This window comes from Nilaparvata lugens, chromosome X (genome assembly GCF_014356525.2).
Source record: "Nilaparvata lugens isolate BPH chromosome X, ASM1435652v1, whole genome shotgun sequence".
Lineage (NCBI taxonomy): Eukaryota > Metazoa > Arthropoda > Insecta > Hemiptera > Delphacidae > Nilaparvata > Nilaparvata lugens.
Window position 1 is genome coordinate 99,743,143 of NC_052518.1, and position 22,274 is coordinate 99,765,416.

At 31.4% G+C, this 22,274-nt stretch overlaps 1 protein-coding gene across 1 annotated transcript in view; it reads right to left on the reverse strand.

Moving 5' to 3' along the window:
• Positions 1-5,431: 5,431 nt before the first annotated feature.
• Positions 5,432-22,274, reverse strand: part of LOC111058550 (RIMS-binding protein 2) — a 196,712-nt gene continuing 179,869 nt past the window's right edge. Inside the window, exons 28-29 of the mRNA XM_039442150.1 lie at positions 21,513-21,550; positions 5,432-14,760 (exon numbers count right to left, since the gene is read on the reverse strand). Coding sequence (XP_039298084.1) covers positions 14,446-14,760; positions 21,513-21,550 — 353 coding nt within the window. The 3' untranslated portion in view covers positions 5,432-14,445. The remainder of the gene's footprint in view (positions 14,761-21,512; positions 21,551-22,274) is intronic.

The following is a 22,274-nucleotide window of genomic DNA, read 5'->3' on the forward strand; positions in this document are numbered from 1 at the left end:
TATGTATTTTTCATGATTATTCGATTAATAATATTGGTAATAGGATAGGATATATTACTATCGATGTTCTATTTAATAACTATTATCAAACATACTTAGCAAACATACTTATCAAACATACTTAGCAAACATACTTATCAAACATACTTATCAAACATACTTATCAAACATACTTATCAACTCTTAACATTATCGTAGTATTGCTTGTAGAAATCCATTATTGTAGGAAATTCTATTGTAGAAATCTTGTTCCATCCCTAATAGGTCTGCTTCCATGTAGTAAATGTAGATGTAGTAAATGAGTGTTTTATTTCAATCCTGTGATATCCTTTTATAATATATAATATATTTTCTGTTCGTGAGTTAGCGTGATATTGTGGTTGCAATTCATATTGGATAAAAAAAGCTCGAAGTAGTCACAACCACAATTTTTATGAAAAAAAAAACAAAGTACCGGTTTCGGCTTTTTAAGCGTTACCAATCTCTGACTAACCGTCAATATAAATTTACCAGAGATTGTGGATAGTTTGATAACCGAAAGAGGAGTATATTTTCATAAATTTTGTGGTTGTGACAACTTCTATTCATTTTATTCAATATAAAATAATGTAATCAGTAAAAAACAAATTTATCCAATGATGGTTGAATCATTGAAGTACTGTAAAAGAACAAAATTATCTTTTAATCTCGTAAGAAAATCTAAATTCAACATTACAAGCATTTCTTTCAAATATTACAGAATTAAATCTCTTATATATTGAATAAATAGAATAGTGAGTTATTAATATAATTTGAATAGTAACTAAATAAACTTCAATATATTTCATCTCTCTCTTTCTAGCAGTGACTAAACGTTTCAGCATCTGCTGCTAGGGTATTCACGATCTTGAAGATAGACAGTCAAGTTGAGCTATTTACTATTTGAATATATTGCTATATTTGAATATATTTTACGTAATGGACTTCTATAGCATTGGCTTGGCAAATAGCAGGAGTTTGCGAATAGCTCTTCTAAATTCAACATTATAAATACCTTCCCTTAATAAATAAAATTAATTTATTCTCACAATTTAAAAATAATACAGTACAGTTACAGTACATTTATTATATACCCTTGTGAGAGACTCACATGAATGTAGGCTTAAGACTGTGTTTGTGAGGGCCTGGCGTAATTCGTTGAATTTAAAATCGATAAACTAAATTTAAGAAAATTAATATTATACTAAACTAAATTTGAGAAAAATACAGATTAAAAATATGATATGAATGAATGTTGATATTATAGAAAAAAAACAAGTAATTGGCTGCGGATACAGCCAGATATAAGTAATGACTAAAAAATTAGTAAAACTAAAAAGATAGATACACTTTAGCAATGCAATTAAATACTAAGTTATAAAGAATTTTTTCCAAACCTAAAATTAATGATGGTGATGACGATGGACGATCTAATCAAAACATTTAATACTATAACAGTAAACTTCGCTGGCTACAAAAAAATAAGCACTATGGGACTTGGATTCCGAAGGACCACAGACAAGATTACCAATTTTCATAATAATGAGAAATAGTAAAATTTGCCAAAATTTAAAGTTAGTAACATTTTACATATTTATACGAGGCATGTTTAGTGAACCTCATAACATGAAAAGAGCAAATTATGAGTTATGAGCAAATATATAATTACAATAACCATCAACAGTTTTGAAAATTGAAAATTCTAGGATATACATGATGTGATGACTTCACACACTGTACTGTATGGTTGTGGGATTGGGAGAAAGTCAAAATCTTTCAGATTCTGAAATTGAATAAAAATATTTTAATCCGTACGAAATTACTTTCAACTTGAAGGAATATGCGGCACAGAGAAATAAATGGAGGGAGATCAGTCAATTACAGTAATGGATAGAGTCATGGGTAGAAGCGCAGTTGCCAATTTGTCGATTAGATTCAGTCGACTGGATGCTTCCAGAGAAGAAACCTCCTTATTTTAACACGCCTGAATACTCACAAGAAATGAGAGAATTCTGGCCGGTTCAGAACGGCAACTTCGCCGCCGTTGTATCCCTACCGCTCTATGCCTTCTCTGCCGCGCATGTCCATCCCAAGTCAAAAGTTATTTTGAACAGAGTATCACATACAGAGAGCAGCTAATGATAGCAACGAAACTGATTATTGAGCAACTATGTTTCAACAATAATGCTTCAACTAATTTTTTGCAGGGTGCACCGTCATGCATATCTACAATATTATTCAAAATAAATGATTATATATAGGGTTTTTTCAATTAATTTGAATTGCTCATATAAAGTTGAATCTGTTTTTTAATTATTTTATTTTTGGTTATTAGTTAATTTATTAATAATTATAATTAAAAATTAATTATTAGTTAATAGATTTAATTGAAAATTAATCACCAACCTATGAAAAACAGATTCAACTTTATATGAGCAATTCAAATTAATTGAAAACCCCAATATATCACCATTTATTTTGAATAATATTGGTGATATGCATCACCTAACATCCTGAAAAAAAAACTATTTCAGCTCCTAGATCCACTACAATATCTTGGGAGGAGCAAAGTAAAAGTGGTTACAAAAATGGACACTTGAAATAAAAAATATAATACAATGTCCTAAGTACCATTTTATGGGAGGTTTAGTTTGTGACATTCTTTATATGGAATCAACGTATTTTTCATCGCTAGGAATCCGGAATTTAATAAATTTAGTTGGTGACATTATGGAATCAAATTTTCAAATTGCTGGGAATACGAAAATCTGGATTTTGCGGTATTTCGATTTAAATGACATTCTATTATGATGAGAATGAAGCCTGCTATTAATTTCTTTAGCATTTCTGAAACATGTGATGTTGTTGCAGGATGAAAATGTATTCCAAACATTCTAATAATTATTAGAATTTAAATAATTTAGAATAATAATTTAGAATTCTAATAATTCTAATAATTTAGAATTTACTGGGTGTTGAAAGATATATAAATGAGCCGACAGTTTTGAAAGGGTGCGGTAGTTGAAATAGCATAATCGTGACAGTTTTCGCAGTCTGATGATACTTTGGGCTTTCTTTCTGTTCATTGTACCACAAATTGCGTTTATTATCCTTTTTTACGTTAAAAGTGTTCTTTCTAATAAGTCAATAGAATACAAATTTATATTTTATTTATTAAATTTTGTAAAACTTTAAAGTGAAAAAACACTCACATATTCTTTGATGTGGCGACGTCCGTTTCGAGCTGATATCGCACATTTTGCGAAAATTTTGTAATACTTTAAAGTTAAAAAACACTCACAAAATTTACAAAATTTTCGCAAAATGTGCGATACCAGCACGAAACGGAACGTCGCCACATCAAAGAATGTGAGTGTTTTTTCACTTTAAAGTTTTACAAAATTTAATAGTAATAATAATAGTGAAAACAAGATGGATAACCAACAACAAATTCACAAATGTTGCCAGTTTTAATAGAAAGAAAATGTATTCAAATACAAGCTCACTTGTATTTAAAAGATTGGAATTTATACCAGGATAGCAGAAAAGTAGAAGAGATATACAGAGATACTGTATAACTTAATGTATTGCAGGTTGCCTATGCTTGTGATAGTAGGCGCAGCCACCTTTTCATATTTTTTACTGTTCTAAAGCTCCTATGTCTATTGTTATTATTTCATAATATAATATATATTAGAACATACTTTGACAAACATATGTGTTCATAAGTTTGCCAAGATCCGTTTGTCAGAAAGACAAAAGTTTCAATTTCAAAAAAACGTCAATAGCATGTGACTCTAATGATCCAGCGTTATGTCCTTAATGGGAATGCATGGAGGGAGTAGAGCTTGAAACAGGCTATATCTATATTTTTATTATGTTAAATATTGAAGAGACTTTTTTTGTACATGACAATGTTCAATTGTATAGTTGTGATCCATAATGACTGAACTGTATTGAACAAATAAAAAATATTATTATTATTATTCCAACCCTCAGATTTGGAAAACCCCCTTTGGGGGCGGAGCTTGAGGCAAAAATCTAGATATTTTTCATACATTCAACAGGTGGCCGATTCGTTCTTGTGGTGGATGACATCAACGAATCGGCAACTTGTTAAAAATGTCAGAGGAAGTTATGAGTTAGTTCAAAGTCCAACTCCAAGTAGAATCGGTGACCTGTTGCATGTCTGGGTTCAAAGTCCAAATACAAGTGCACAAAATAAGTGGTCATTCACCCCAAAAATGGATTGTCACCTGTCGAATGTCAGAAAGGCAAAAGTTTCTATTTAAAAAAAAACGTCAATAGCATGTGACTCAACTGATCTAAAGATATGTCCTTTGTAGGAATGCATAAAGGATGTAGAGCTTGAAGCATTCCAACCCTAAGATTTGGAAAAACACCTTTGGGGTCAGAGCTTGGGGCAAGAATCTACAGATTTTTCATACATTCAGCAGGTGACTGATTCGTTCTTGGGGTGAATTACATCAACTCGGCAACTTGTTGAATGTCAGAGGAAGTTATGAGTTCAAAGTCCAACTCCAAGTAGAATCGGGGACTTGTTGCATGCCTGGGTTCAAAGTCAAGATTCAATTGTTATAAGTGTTTTTTTCTTTTTGTGTAGTTGAGAAGTTGATATTGTGGTAATTATTAATATTGAATGAAAAAGACTAAGAAATTGTCAAAAAATCATAAAATCATTTCTAATTATCAATAAATCAGTGGTTTTTTGACAATTTCTTAGTCTTTTTCATTCAAAGTGTTTTTTTTTCTGTTTGTTTCATTTATAATAAATCAGAATAACTGATTGTCCAATTGAAGTGTAATCGTGCTACTATCACTACCTGAATAGTATGTTTTTTCCTGTGATTATTTCTGTAAATTTAAGTGCTCAAACAGATAAAATAATGAGTTTAGGACGTTTTGTTGTGCCAATTTAGAAAATATCGTTCACACTGTATCGGGGTGATGGTTGGGGGGGGGGAGTACTCCCTGACCATCATTATGTGTCCCCCTTTGAGGTCATATCACAAATATGGCCACTTTAATCTCGAATGACTGTTAAAACTTGGATGTTTGATGTTGTTAAACGGTGTTTCATTCCTGTAATTACATATGCTTTTCAGTTTTTGTGTAGTTGAGAAGTTGATATTGTGGTGATTATTCATATTGAATGAAAAAGACTAAGAAATTGTCAAATGATTTCTAAGTATCAATAAATCTGTTGTTTTCTTGACAATTTCTTAGTCCTTTTCATTCAAATTGAATATGTCATTGAATGCAAAGTGTCATTTGAATGATTTGCCTACTGTGAGGGTGTTCTTGCCAATGGCAGAGCTCAACGTTGATGATTGAAACCAATAAAAACTACTTTAAGGATCCACAGGGATAAATTGAATTAGAAAACAGTTTCCAAATAAACTTTCTTCTTTTATCACATGTCTCCAAAAGTTAATTCACATGAATTGAAAGATTCCATAAAAGCTTCCAAACAAAAATATAACATTGGTGAAAAATACATCTCAAATAATTATCATATTCACAAACAACAGTTTATAAATCTGAGTTACTCGTACAGAGGGATATTCACAATAGCAGGAAACAAAACTCGATGCCACATTGGTATAACATGCAAGGCATTCCTCAATAAACAACAATAACTGTGATTTCACATTGATCAGACAAATACTACTCATCTAGGTATGGTTATCCAGATTATATATATATTTTTCATAAATATTGAACAGTGTTGGTTGGATAGTGATCACAGAAGTATTTGAATACACAGGAGAAAAGAGTATGTATATAGTAATGTATTAGCATTATATTATGAGCCTTTTTGACTGAAAAGTAATTTGGAAATAAAGATTCGACATTATACCAAATTCAGTGTGATATATCATGAAAATAAAATTAACAACCGACTTTGAATCAACATTAAATTTGATGGAACCAACTGTAAAATATTTCTAGTACTTACAATTGGAAATTTCAACATTCATTTAAATTTAATGTCTAATTTAAATAACTTCAATGTTAAGATGTAGTATAGAAAAATACTGCTATACAAATGATAAACAGGGAGTGTTATCTTTTTCATTAAGAATAGTTTTTATGTAAGTCGAGAGACTTCACATAGTCAAATTTATTTTCTCTAGTGGAGACATACTTTCAGAGGATATGTAGACAATCTGTTGACTGGTTACGTCTCCAGATTTAATTATACATTCAAAATCGGCAATATTCTCTTTATTTAGAATACATTTCGATAATTATGGTAAATGGAGTATTATGATACAATAATAATGCTCTACACGGTTCTCGAAATTTACAATATTTCAAATATGAAGGTAACCCTAACAGTTTGGAAGAATCCAGTTTTCAATTCCATATTATTTATCCTCAAAATATTCTCACTTGTAGAAGAGAACAGAGTTTTTGAGGATTATAAAAAAAGCTCATTGAATGCAGATCACACTAAATATTGATTTTCCACGAGAGATTATTTTATTATACAAATAATGTTTTTAGATCATTATGGTGATGGATATTTGTATTCACTTACGAGTGATTTGCATGCACCTTTTTCTACAGATAGCTCGATTTCTACGACCAAGAAAATATTCATCATACTATGATTGACTATGTATTTGAAGTACGATATATTTTCAGATGGTCGCTGGTTCATAAATACATTGAAGTTGAATTTAGATATAATAAATCACTATTATCAAAGAATGGAATTGAAGAAGATCTTCATTTCTAGATTTTTCAAATTACCCAAACAACACAATTTATTTTGAAACAATTAGACGTATATAGAGATGTGACAGAGCTTCAATTTATACAATTTTAAAATAAATCTTAGTTAATGGTTATGTGTAACTCATTCAAACTTATTGAAATGATAGAACGGTAACAGACTGTATGTCGGTTGAATTACATTAAAAAAGAAGACATGAAATCAGTATTGTTTTAATGGGCTACTGTTCTACTAGATCCTTATGAACAGATGACGTATAATTTTAATGATTTCTGCTTAGTGTTTACTCTAATACAAAAGATACTAAGCTTACTAATTTTTGAAAAGTTACCAAGTTAGAGGACAAATGGCTGAGCTTTATCAATCAGAAGGAAATGACAACTCATACTGAGAGCATAATAATTGAGAAATCTTATTATACTTTGAGATATTATATTTATTAGGATTTGAAATATTACCATTTCAAAAGAAAACGATCCAGCAAGGTTTATTCCATTCAATTCTGTTCTCAATACGAAGGACTTTCTAATTCTACCAACAGATCGATAAGAAAAAGATCACGCCAAACATCCTCCAACTGTCATATTCCACCTCTATTCGATAGGAAAAATTTCATAGCAATCATTGAACTACATATATAATATAATATGATGTCTTGTACATGCACATGTTATTTATTTATATATACAAATATATCATCATGGTTACATGACACATGATTCTTATTATTATTAAATATAGCATCACATTTTTATGTATAAAATAAATCAAGCAACAACGTCTCAAGTAAATCAGGAGTAGGGTGGGTATAAATGGGCAAGGGATAACATGGGACAGTGGGTAGTATCTTATTCACCAGAAATACAAATACAGAGTATCCTTTTTGAAAATAGTCACACTTTAAATATATTATTTATTTTCAAGGAAGAAAAGTTCATTACCAAAAATCACATACCGATTGGCTTGACTGAATCCCCAATGGAAGCCTGTGTGCAAATTTTCCATTTCCCATCTGGTCTACTTATTTCTTGGGAACACAAACACTTTCACAATCATCCACCTAAGCTAGTTAACGAAAAACGTCAATTTCGGGCTTAGTTATAAACCACTCCCTCTTCATGATTAATTTCAACAGTTTTGTTCGAATCGTTCGCAAACAAAAAAAAAAAAAAACAGAGAAAAGTGAACTGGGAAATCGTCAAGGTGATATTATATGAAATATTTCAAGTCGTCATCTTAGTTCAATCTTTTTTGAACTGTATAAGTTTTATTGTCAATAACTTAATTCTTTGAAAAACTATGAAAAAAATTAATAAAAGTGCTGAAATTGAAGGGACCCAAATAATGAAAAAGCAAAAGAGCAATGGATAAGAGTCGATTCAAAACATGAATTCAAAATATTTCCTACAAATTCTTGAAACTCTTACAGTATAATTCTCAACTGAACCTGTGAGACATTCTCCAAAGAAAAAAAACTGCCAAAACTAGGTATTCAACTGAAACAAAAAATGCTACTGTAAATTTCGGTCTCCGTCAAAATTTGAGGCAATTCAATAACCCTATCAACAAACGATTTTAAATTTAGACTCTTTTAGATTATTTAGATCCTATTTCATTTAGATTCTATCTTTTGCTTTTGTTAAGGACCGAACTTGAACACTTGAGAGCTGAGTCGTTCGTAGAAAAAGATGCAAAAAACATAACTAAGCAAATAATTAATGATTCATTTATTGTCAGTGCAAATAAAGGATGTTTCATTCATTTGTGGACTCTAGTATTTTATGTCATTCAGCAGGGGTGCCCACTAGTGGGGGGGGGGGTTTGTACGAGGACTGCGTCCTTGAATTTTTTTGAGGGGGTGCGGTTTATAATGACTACTGACGACATTTTTTTGGGCTTCCAATTTATTTTAATGTCGGGGGTAGAAGCATAATTTCTTGAAAAATAAGGGGGAGGAATGAAGCATGGGCTTGAGGGAGGGCACCCCTGCAGTCACTATCATAGAGTAAAGATACTGTTCAAGTATCAGTTGTCGGTTATCTCTGTCAGTACGTAATTGAATTAGTGATGAGCTTTTCTTCCTAATATATAAATCTGTTATGGATTTTTAAAGACACTCTATAGATTGCATCTCTTCTAAATTGAATCTACACTGCAAAATGATCTTGTTTTTCATAATTATTCGGCTAGATCACATTAGTATAAGAGTATATTAATCGGAAGATAAAACCTGAAAATATTAAAAAGGCGAAAGTTTTCACAAATATTTTTGAAGTAGGCCTAATACTGTAGAATATGAAATATAGAACAGAACACACCGGTCACAATTGTATATAGTACAAAGACAGGTTGATATGAATATAGCTTGAAGAGATGTATAATATTTGCATTTGCCACATTGTCCAAGAAACAACACATTGTATAAAAATGGAAGCATTTAACAATGTACTTATAAATATTATTATCGATATCATATATTTATTAGTATAGAATAGAAAACAAAGAAAACAAAAGTATAACAGCCAAACTTTATCAATTTAATACGATATGCGTATCAATTTCTCAATGAGTTATAGAAGAGTAGGTAACAATAATCTTTATTAATAAGACACGCCTCACTTGTGCACACTCACTCACACACACACTCTCTCTCACTCTCACGGTACTCAAGGGCTTTGTGCAGCAATCTATCAACATTCCATTCTTAGATAAGGCCATTAAATTCACTAACAAAACAAATCTATTTATTGAGTTCTATTCTTGTGCAATATGGAAATCAAACATAGAAAAAAGGTTAGTCCAAATTATAGAAATTTAAAAAGTTACGGTACAAATCTAGGCACTACAGTACGGTACATGAAGAATTAAGATAACAATGACAATAACTGCAAGGTAGTGATAGGACATTCGTCGAAGTTGAAACCACGTTGGTGAAAAGGAGGTGAATCTTAGCCTTATATGCTTATAATATGTTTTAAAACCCTTGCATGCGAATTGCCTTTGAGTGGTATTTCTTCAATTTGGAGTTTGTTTTGAAATAAAAATTTAGAAGAGCCTGAAGTATGAGGGGTTTTGAATTGAATGTGAATTTTAATGCATCGGGAGTAATGTTAATCTATATTTCAGGATGAAAATTAGAATAATCTGAATCCAATATTTTGTTACAAACTAACTATCATAACACGGACAAAGTTTTGAAAGTTCAGTTACTTGGATGTACATACAACATGACATAAGTATCATTATGTAAAGAAAAAATATTATCATCGTTATTTTTGAAAACGTTACACTTTTATTGTATCTCTTATTAATTTAAATTTATTCTAATAAATTCATTAGTTGACAAATATTGTCAATCTTGAGTAAATTTAATTAATGCGACTTAATATTCAATATATTTCAGGAACAATCCCGAGATGTGGTAACTTGGATTGAACTACAAAGTTATTGAATGTTGACGTAATCATCTATAATCTTTTTTGGGATAGCTTCCGTCTCGGGTTGGTTTTTATTATTTCATAGGCTACATTCTTCAGTTTCTCAATTACATTACAGCTGACTCCCGAATTTTATTTATTTGAATAAATATTCTATTATTAAAGAAAGACATTCTGTTTATTCATTTTAACACTCTCGTTCAGTTGGTAATGTAAAACATGTCGCACTTCCTGTTGGCATTTAGTATTAGGTTGAAGTATTGACTACAAATAGTAGCGTCGAAGATTTTATAAAGGCTTAATTAATCAATTCAAGCTTATCAACTACTCAATTCCTTTTATCATCCTTTAAAACTATGAAATCATTGTGAACTATGGGGGCTTGGTAGAGGTCGTGTTGTCATTTTTCAAAGCTAACACAGTCACATAGGACACAACCATCGCTAAATCATATTATATGATAGGTAGCCTAATTAATATTCCACAAAGACCATGTGAATATTATGTACCATAAAAGTAAAAAACGATATCATCAGAGTAATGGGGAATAGCGGTAAATGAGAGAGATATATAAAGCATTTAATGTGAGATGTCGTCGGTTTATCAGCACATATTTTCGCCAATAGTAATTTCCAAATTCAAGTATCCTTATGTTATGAAAAATCATTCTTATTTATATTTTTGAAATCGTTACACTTTTATTGTATCCCTTATTTAATTCAAATATTCAAGTACAGAAAAATTATTGTTATCAATATTCTTGAAATCGTTACAGTTTTATTGTATTTCTTATTGATTTATTCTTATAAATTCATCAGTTGACAAATCTTGCCTATCTTGAGTAAATTCAATAAATGTTTCAGTTTTTAGCGACTTAATATTTAACATATTTCAGGATGAATCCTGAAACATTTGTGTGGTAACTTGAAACCATACATCCCAGAAGCTGAGAATTAAATCTATTCCTGGTTAGCAGAGATCCGTCGCAAAGCACGGGTACATACTAGTTCCATAGAATTTTCAATTCTCCGTTTATACAGCTTATCAACATTATAATACAACATGTCCAAATTTCACTATTCACATCAAACTAAATATTAAAGACTACTTATTACATATTATAAAAACTTTGAACATTTTCAGGGTCTTCTGGTCAGTCACATATTTGTAATGAGACACACAATCATCGAGCTAAATACGATCATTTATCAATGACATTAGCACGATTCATACTCTATAACAAAAAAAAAAAATACAATATCTTGATATAAAAACCTTAATCACACCCTAATATAATTTACAAGAAATTCTTTAAATGCTTCTCTCAATCCAACTCTTCAACCGACTTTTGAATATTTGCTGAACAGAATTTTAAAATAGTACGTATTTCTCCTTGCTGTAAAGATCACCTACGCCCTGAAGAGTAAGGTAAAATATGTAGGCCTAGTTTTTAGACACTTATTGAATCGAATGCTCCTTTAGACCTGGTGTATCCTGTGAGGATGGAATGTAATTACAATTAATGTAATTACATTCTATACTCTCTGGGTCCATCACATATTATAAGGCCCGGCTGAATTTTAACAGTCATTTATCTCAGGAGAACCAATCGGAGAAGGCATTTTTTATAAGACGGCTTGATTGGTTCTCGTGGAATTAACCACGATTAGAATTTAACCGGCTTTTGTGCAACCGGCACTAAGTGTCCTAGAAACTGGCCAGTACCATACGGTCTGCTGAAGACATATTGCTATTGAGCCGATTCATTGAAAATAATCTGCCAGCTCACAGCCTAAGACCATATTGCAAAAACAGCCACTTCAATGCTGTAACTTTCTCCTCTAAATATTTTCTCGAAAATGTGGACTTTAAGTTTTAGGATAACAGTGTTGATTATTGAAAAGATAGAGTTAACAATATGGAAAGAATTATGAAACAGCGGGAAGGATGTCTAGGGATATCAAGGATTCAAGTGTTTTGAATGTTGTCTGAAATTGTATTTATAATCTATCATTTGTTGAAAATACAAAGTGATTACTGACAGAATATATTAAACATTATGTCAAATATCATGAATTTATCAAAATGCAGAAATCCAAATCTATTAAGCAGCCTCGAATGAGGCACGGAAACCTCTCAAAAGCTGTGCAGAACAATTCATAACCGTGTTGCATTTTAATAAGATTATGCGGCAGAACTTTAGAAGAATGAAAAAAGCTGAATTGCCCATTTGATTAAGCCGATAAAGAGAAGATTGAGTCATGAATAAGAAATGGTGAAATTTATTATAAAGTGATAAACATATAATGGAGTAATGGAAGAAAATGATTGTCATGAGAATAAATTACTCATTGTGAAACACAGAGACTATAGAATATAAATCCATCAAACATAGTGACTCAGATGAAACCATAGTAGGCTACTTCTTAATATCGTAAACAATCATTTTCCATCATCATCTTTTGCTTTGTTGTAATTAATTCATGAATTGGTATTATTTATCCATCATAACGGAAACAATGTTGATATCTGGTGATTATCCATTTATCAAGTTCGGAAAATCATCATAATATCAGACTCCACCATTTCTCAACATACCGTTTCGCATTACAATACACACAGATTTATAATTTCAAAAATAGCTCGTTATCTTTCAAGCACTTCAAGCTTTATGCATTTCACATTCAAACAGAAAATTGTCAACATTGAAAACTATCTTTAAAGTTTGTTTATTTATGTGAAATGTAAGTTGGTAATATGATCTTATAAAAGCAGGTTGTAGTAATTTTGATAAGCTATAAATACTGTTCAGACCAAGGCAGATGTTTGATATGATGTCTTCAATTCTTACAGTAACAATCTATTTATGGATAATATTATTTATTTAGTTCAGTATTCGAGTTAACTATAGTACATATAGTGTTATATTATGATAATGGTTATTCAATAAATTGCACTGAGGTGTGTTTTGATGCAGGAAACGGGTGCAGGTTTCATAATAGATTATTGAAGAAATGCATGATATTTGGAATTCTTTTACAGTTATACTTTAAAGTTGTCAGTGAACCTAATAATGTTAGTTGATAACCTGTAGATACTGTTGATAACTGTTTGTATAACTTGTTATACTGTATACTTGTTATACCAGAGTGCAGGTTTCATAATAGATTATTGAAGAAATGCATGATATTTGGAATTCTTTTACAGTTATATTTTAAAGTTGTCAGTGAACCTAATAATGTTAGTTGATAACTTGTAGAGACTGTTGATAACTTGTTGAAGAATTTACAAATATATTTTTCTGATTAGATTGGAAGTATGGCATCAAAGTTTAATAGAGTGAGGAAAGATCGGATACAGAATAATGTTTCGATAAAATAGTGAATGAAGATTATAGTGAATGAAGAAAAACAGTGGGTTGGAACACAAAGGGATGAGGACTCTAGATTCTTGTAATGTATTATAGAAACGTATAAGTTGACTGACTACAAGAAAGCAAAGAGTAGCTGTTCAAAGTACAATATCCATCCACAGTGAACAATCTTTAACTATAGCGAACTACCACTAATTCAAGAGAGAATACAGTACAATTTCAGAGATGAAGAGAGTTTTTGTAAGCATTCAATAGTTGTCTACTCAACATTATAAAAAGATACCCACCTATACACAGATGTGAGCTACTATCTACTATTAAAAAAATGACTAGTAGTTTACTAATATCAGCGCATGCCCAGAAATACTTGAGTTGGTAGTATATGTTTACAAGAACCCTCTGTTATTTATTTCCAGTGTAGGCGGTTTATTACAGTAAAACTGTAACTGTAAGTGCCGGTTGCACAAAAGCCGGTTAAATTTTGAATCAGAGAGAATGAATCAGAGTAGCCGTCTTATAAAAAAGGCCTTCTCCGATTGGTTCTTGTGAAATTAATCACGTTGCTTTTGTGCAACCGGGCCCAACTGTTATACAATCAAGAAGGCTACTGTATGAATATAAAAAGAGTTGAAATGACTATTATCATCGTATCTTTTATAGGAAATGAAATATTCAACTGTTATTATAAAACTCAGTTACATTCAACAGTATAAATATCTACATGAACATTCAACAATATCATATTTTTCTAGAAGTGCCTTCTTGTGATTACAAAATCTGACTAGTCAACTCAAGTACTAAAAGACCGGTATTAGAGCGAGATTAAGTTGAGGACAATGTGGCAAAAGGCAATCTCATTTGCCGAGTCCGAATTTCATGAATATCAGTTCTTTTCCTTTGGATAGAATGTGATCCACGGAGTTGTCACCTCCTGTAACTCCTGTCGTCATCTCACTCAGCTTCTGCATAAGGTTGGCTCCTGGCTGCGATGAGTCAGCAGCTGGTTGATTCTGCTGCTGCTGCTGCTGTGTCACATTTATCTTATCAATCCCAGGCTGCGGTGCCGGTGGAACAACGTACTTCCGCATCAGAGACGGCACACGTGACTCTCTCTCCATCTCCCTTTCTTTTTCCCTCTCCTGCTCTAGTTCTCTCTCTCTCCTACCAACCTTTAAACAACAGTCATCATTTTTTAATTGCTGCACACTAAAACTATCTCCAATCAAATTCAATCTAATCAAACTAGTAAGAAATGGGTTGACTTTTGGGATGGTTTAATCTACAATATCTACTCCATGCGTAATGGATTAATTTCAAAGTCATTGGACACTATAGGTAAAGTTAAACTTTCTGTCCCGGCTGAAGTATGACAGTCGTGAGGCCCATTGACGGCTTAAATGATATATTCAGGCGGTGGGATCTTCCCGCAAGGGACTCCCCACCAACAAAAGCCATACGAGTTTACTTTTTTACCGGAAGGCTGTTGACTCGTATGTTTATCTCGCTTTCGCAATTAGCAAGATCAAACTCCATTCGTCAAGAATTATAAGTTTATTATTATAAGTCATATTATGACTTATGATTGATGGTGTTGCAGTTTTGGATTAGCATACCTATCTATACGCTAGTGGAAGGGGGGCTCTTTTTGCCTCAATTTCACCCACAACACTTATGAATGAAACTTGAGTTTTAAAAAACACTTTTGAAGTGAAAATACACTTACTTTGTAAGACAGTCTGATGATGACCAACAACAGGTCGAAACAATCGTCACTACAAAAGTAAGTGTATTTTCACTTCAAAAGCGTTTTTTAAAATTCAAGTTTAATTTATTTATGCAAAAAAAGACATATAAGAACTTATAAAAAGACATTTATTTATACAGAGTGCTCTGAAAAAAGATGCCCATGAGTCAGAGCGTGATTCCTCACATCAAAAGAAGAAAAAAGTTCCAATTAACATAAGTCCGAAAATGCTTAGTTACCAAGTTATATATACACAGGGTGAATGATTTCGTCTGAATTTTAGTTCCCCTGCCCTTCGGGTATTTGTTGGCTGTTAATAAGGATCTTAAATTCAGCGTCTTTACGTAAAATGAACTGAGAAATTGAATAAAACCGTTTTCAGACCGTTAGCTTCAGTAATTTTTAAGATTTGTGACGAAATACGCGAAACTTGGTCCGGAAAAACAAGTTCCTTTAAGGTTTGAAGTAGATTTACTATGTTAAATGTACAATAAACACGGAATATTTCTCTACAGAACTTGTAGAAAATTTAATTTCAAAGAGAAAGATGTAGAATAAGTCTATAATAGACAAACGCAACCTTGAAAAAATAATCCCTAATTACATACAAAACGCATGAAAAATAGAGAGCTTAACAGATTTTGTCTATTTTTCATGCGTTTTGTATGTAATTAAGGATTATTTTTTCAAGGTTGCGTTTGTCTATTGTAGACTTATTCTACATCTTTCTCTTCGAAACTAAATTTTCTACAAGTTGTGTAGAAAAATATTCTGTGTTTATTGTACATTTAACATAGTAAATCTACTTCAAACCTTAAAGGAACTTGTTTTACCGGACCAAGTTTCGCGTATTTCGTCACAAATCTTAAAAATTACTGAAGCTAAAGGTCTGGAAGCGGTTTTATTCAATTTCTCAGTTCATTTTACGTAAAGTACGCTGAATTTAACATCTTAATTAACAGCCAACAAATACCCGTAGGGCAGGGGAACTGAAATTCAGACGAAATCTTTCATCCTGTGTATAACTCGGTAACTAAGCATTTTCGGACCTATGTTAATTAGATCTTTTCTTCTTCTTTTGATGTGAGGAATCACCCCCTGCTGATGGGTACTTTTTTCAGAACACCCTGTTCATCTATCTAATTGACTTATGGTTTATGGTGATGCAGTTTTGGTTCAACATTTCTAACTATACGCTATTCGTATAGGAGCGTACAGACGTATGCGCCACAAGCACGCTCATTTATTTTTCCATCAACTGATGCAATACTTCTGTATCTTACTGTTACTGTACAAATAGAGATATTATAAGCATAGCATCAGCTGAAGAAAATCGGAATGTGCGTGTTCGTGGCGCATAAGACTGTACGCACCTATACGAAAAGCGTATGTTTAGGAATTTTGAACAAGACCTGCAACACCATCAACCATAAGTTAATTATAATTATTATTGAACGAAAATCCTAAATAAATGCTGCAAATCACCCCGAAGACCTCTGCTACTGCAGACATTGACAACAGGGCTAACAGCTAGATGGAAATTCGATGAGAACTATCCAAAAATTTTTGGCTAAAAAATTATCAATGAAAAAATAAAAAATTAAAAATAAAAAATTGTCAATGTCTGCAGTAGCAGAGGTCTTCGAGGTGATTTGCAGCATTTATTTAGGATTTTCGTTCAATAATAATTATAATTATATTAATTAGCATTTGAATAAATTCATTCTCTATTTAATTCCATCTGTAACCATAAGTTAATTAGATTGGTATATAGATAAATGCCTTTTTTCAACACTTCAAATATTTACAATATTATTTTGTATTCATATTATTAATACTTTGTATTTTGGCGAAATAAAGTTTCTTTCTTTCTTTCTTTCTTCACAAGTGCTGTGGGTGGAGTTGAGACAATTAGAGCCCCCTCTTCCACTTAACCCATAATTAGGGTAGATGAACATGGAATTACTGCAGTATGTTATTGCATTGAAAATTAACCTTAAGGTACTTCTATCTGCTGTCATAGTGAAAGTTTTCCTAAATCTAAGACTATGGATTATTCTAGAATTTTACTATCGCTCTCTAGAATTTTGTTACATCATATCAAAAACTACAATCGGTGACGCGCGTCGCGTTCATTTCAAATGAAGATTTTTCATCAATCGTTCTAGACGCTTTTGATTTCGAATCTGAATAGTTGAGAGATCTTGGCCGTCTCAAATTATCAACAAACTGTTACAGGTAGAAAGAAAATGATATGAACCGTACTGATGATTTTCGTATATAGTGAAATGTGCAAAAGTGTTTTTGTTCTGCATGGAGAACAATCAATCACACGATATTCATCGGATAATTTCTGATCGAAAATCACTTTCTTAAAAAAAAATGAACAGCTTTGTAGTATAGATTTATCAATGATTTATATGTTTATAACTTTAATTTTTTTTTTTAATTTGTGTTCCACCTTTTTTCAAACTCATGACTTCATTGTTTATATGTTTGACTTATGTTAGATAACATAACGATTTGTAAAAGTTATGTATAATCACATTATACATTAGTGAGTACTCTTCATACTCAGATAAATTGTGTATGTTTTTTGAGAAATAAATTTGAATTTGAATTTGAATTTGTGTCGTAGGGCCATACGCTAAATAAATAATGGAAGTAATTCTGTAGTAGAGAATATTGAAGAGTAATCCCAACTATTTTTATATAATGCAGTTCATCTTCGATATAAAAAATGTAGGGGCGCAAATAGAATTGTAGAGTTCTCAAAGCCAGCATTATTATCGCGAGTTACTTATATTATTCATCGCAAATACAAATAAGTTATAGGTCCTGTCTCCACAAAATGATTAATTATAATAACGTGCAACAATTGTATTGCATTTTACTGGTACAAGACAGGATTATTACATTCAAGGCTAGGTTTCATAAATACAGTTCATCTCAACAATATCAAATTATTCTTTAACATCTACAGAAATCAAATCACACACATAAACATGGACAAAACAAATAATATAATTACATTCAAATTATGCATATCAACAAAAAATCAACACTCATACTACTAAATTATTCCATCAATCACTACACCTCTCCTCACACCTCCCCACAAGATTTACCCCCCCCCCCATATCTCAAACCTACTCAATTTACATACCTGAAAAAGCCAAACGAACTAATGTACTAAGGGTCATAAGCCTACCTACCTATTCTACACTGGGTTCGTTATATCAGTGGTATTTTCGATTCTCTGCCTGTATTGAAAAATTTACAGAGGATGCGAGATCCCGGAAACATGTAACTCTGATTGTATTGTTAAATTTATCTTTAAGGCTGTGCAAAGGCTATAAATAAACTTTCTACTCACGATGTTTTTCAAAGTTTTTCGATTTGTATATCATTAAGCTATCAAAATGAAAAAGTTTTCTCAGGAAAACATTTTTTTCCGATCATTACTTTTTGAGATATGAGCGCCTAAAGTTTAATTTTTTGGGACAGAACATTTCAAATTCGGTAAGAGATAAATCCATGAGATTTAGAGGATGGATTATTCATGGTATTGTTGATGTATTAAAACAAAAGTTTCTGAAAATATCAATTTTTGAAAAAGATTTTCAATTTACCAAAAATAACTCAATTAATAGTTTTTTTTAGTAAATTGAATAAGTATCTTAAAAATTGATATTTCCAAGAAAAACTTATTTTACTATATCAACAATACCATGAAGAATTTAGCCTCTGAATCTCATGGATTTATCTCTTACCGAATTTGAAATGTTCTGTATCAAAAATTTAAACTTTAGGCGTTCATATTTCAAAAAATAATGTTCAGAAAAAAATGTTTTTCTGAAAAACATTTTTATTTTGATAGTTTGATGATATAGAAATCGAAAAACTTCGAAAAATATCGCGAGTAGAAAGTTTATTTTTAGCCTTTGCACAGACTTAAGGGCCGGTTTCCGAGCTCGCGATTTAGCCAAGTTCTAGACTTCAAACAGCTTGAGTCAGAAAATTGGCTTTCCGAAACGGGGCGTAGTCGCAGTCCATGTTTAAATTAAATTTCGAAAACTAGAAAATTGAACAAAAAATAAAATACAGAGAAAAAGTGTAAAGTTTCAGCTATTTTGAAATTTTTAGGAATGTTTCATTTCGTCAAGGAAAAACGTTTCCAATTATAGAAATGATAAAATAAAGATTATCATAATAAACTGCGACTACGCCCCGTTTTGGAGAGCCAATTTACTGAATCAAGCTGTTTAAAGTTTAGAACTTAGCTGAATCCCGAGCTCGGAAACCGGCCCTAAAACAGCAATTCTGATTGGAAGGCTCAAGTCATATTAAACATTTGAAAGTTGAGAATCTTTAGGATAACAATCCAAAATATACATTTTTTTAAATTGTTAATTCTTCCAAATTGTATATTTGATTGAATTATCAACTTTAATCTTCATTATTACCCGTCTATGAACGTCTATGAAGATCACATATGAAACATGATCATGGTTTTCATCTTGGTTTTCTCAGTTACTAAGTTTCTTTTCGTTTGTTGTTTTATAACGACTCTCATGACTATTTTTGGAATACTTGAGCGCGTCTATAGTCTCGGCCAATAGCAGTAGAGCTCGACCATTATTGGTCAACAGCTAATGGCCAATCATTCGTAGGGCTTCATCATACTATAATATATTATTCTGCCGCTCAAGCTCTCAGTTGGCTACAGATTCATAATGGTTGGACTAGTATCTCAAATAGTTTTAATAAATTAGTGGTAGTGACAGCATCAAGTTGTTTTTATCCAGTGGAATATCATTTTAAGAATATCTTGGATTGGCATAATAGGAAAACAAAGTTTGATAGGATGCTGTAATTTTGATAGGAGTACCTACTTTTTGAGTGTTATAGCAGATTTACTGTTTTCATTACTATTTAAAAGATAGGTTTACCATATATTATGATACTGTACTTTGAAATTGGAATTTCTCATTCTTCAACAATGAGTAGAAATTGTTCAACCAGTTGGTTTTTGAATTGTTCAATTGTCAAGATTTATGTTTTCCACTGATATTATGATACTGTACTTTGAAATTGGACATTTCTCATTCTTCAACAATGAGTAGAAATCGCTCAACTAGTTGGTTTTTGAATTGTTCAATTTTGGCAAGATTTATGTTAAAATGTATTCAGAAAAATAACTATAACTATGTTATCTTTATGGTCAAAGTTGCCTTCCAACAATGAAAGTTGTTTGTCTCACGAGGAGAGTTGAAATTGGAGGCAGCCCTAAACCAAAGTGACACTAGCTTAGACAGAGAATTTGAAAAAAAGATTTAAGAAACTGAACTTATTCTTGTTGACCAATATATTTCATAGTCACAATAGAACCATCATAACGACCCTTTCCTATTCGAGAAACTCATTTAGTCAGTTAAGTATGGGATGAATTTGAATTTAAAGTTTCTATGATTAAAAGCGCCCACACTCTCATTGAATCATACAAACACCAAATCAGCTTCATCATCCTTTAGACAAGAAAAAACCAACAATCATGCTACAGACAATAAGCCTTTTCATTTGACAAAACTAAATTGCTTCATCAATGATTGATCAAAATCGATTATTTACAGAGCGCAAATATATGTATATAGTAAACAAAATTGAACATTGATTATAATAACACAATAGGATTGCAAATAATTTTCCACAACATCCATCAAATCAGGCATGAACATTTTTCAAAGGAATTCAATGGTTTTGAAATGGAAATTGGTATTTGTCGTTCATATAGAATATTAAAAAATAGTTTTTATGATTGTAGAATGAATATATAGTATCTGCAAGATTTTTTGATGTACAATATGATAGTAATACAAAGTGTTTTGTTGTGTTGTTTGAAAGAATGATACTTCAACAAACTGAGATAAGGTTTTGTAGGCTGATAATTTTCTTGAAAACGTTGTTTTTCTATTCAGTAGGTTGAATTTTTCGAATCCCCTCACCATTATGTTTTGATCAATAAAACTTTACAACCAGAATACCTTCGTAAATTGATATTATAGTTTATAAAGTTATAAAACACAACTAACGATTAATTAACAGTGTATAAACAGTGTAATGAAAAAATATATATGCCTATATTTTTATAGATATGTAGTGTGAGTGTGTGCTTACCTCTCGCAGGTCTACTTGTGTGGGAACAGGGCAGGCATCTAGAGAGAGAGAGAGAAAGACAGATAGACAGAGGGGGAAAAGATTTAGAAAGAAAAAGATCCAGTGAGAGAAAATTCAGAAACGCACATCGACAATCATGCTACATCAAGTTTGCTAAGAAAAAAGACATGGGCTTACAGTCATACCATTTCCAAAAGACTCAAAATGATCGAGTAATAAAACCAATGAAAATAATGGTCAGAAAAAAAACAAACAATCAATCAACTGTATTGAACACTAGCATTTGATCAATGAGTTCGATTATATTGGTTTGTTATTTGAGTGAGCAAGCCATGTATTGGCTCTCTTATAATGTGAACATAACGTCATAAGAGAGGCTTTTATTTATAATGTGAAATTTGAATAGAGCTTTATTTATTTGATGTGAAAATATTATGCTCTTTTTCAGTCATGATAATGTGGCAATTCAATCATGATTATATTCCACTTGATCATAAAAAACATATGTGATTACAAAATGTATCTTGGCAAGAAGCTCATGAAATGACCAGAGCTAATTATTTTTCAACATTTAAACTGATTGTATGAAAAGTTTTATATGTATCATATGAAATCTTCAAGTTTTATGCTTATTGTTGAGCATTTAATCACAACAAAGTTTGTTGAAATTTATCTCCGTTATAGAGCTGGATAGTAAAGAATGACTCCATTCATATTATTGTCCGTAAATATAGAGAATGAATCATTTGAATTAGCATGATT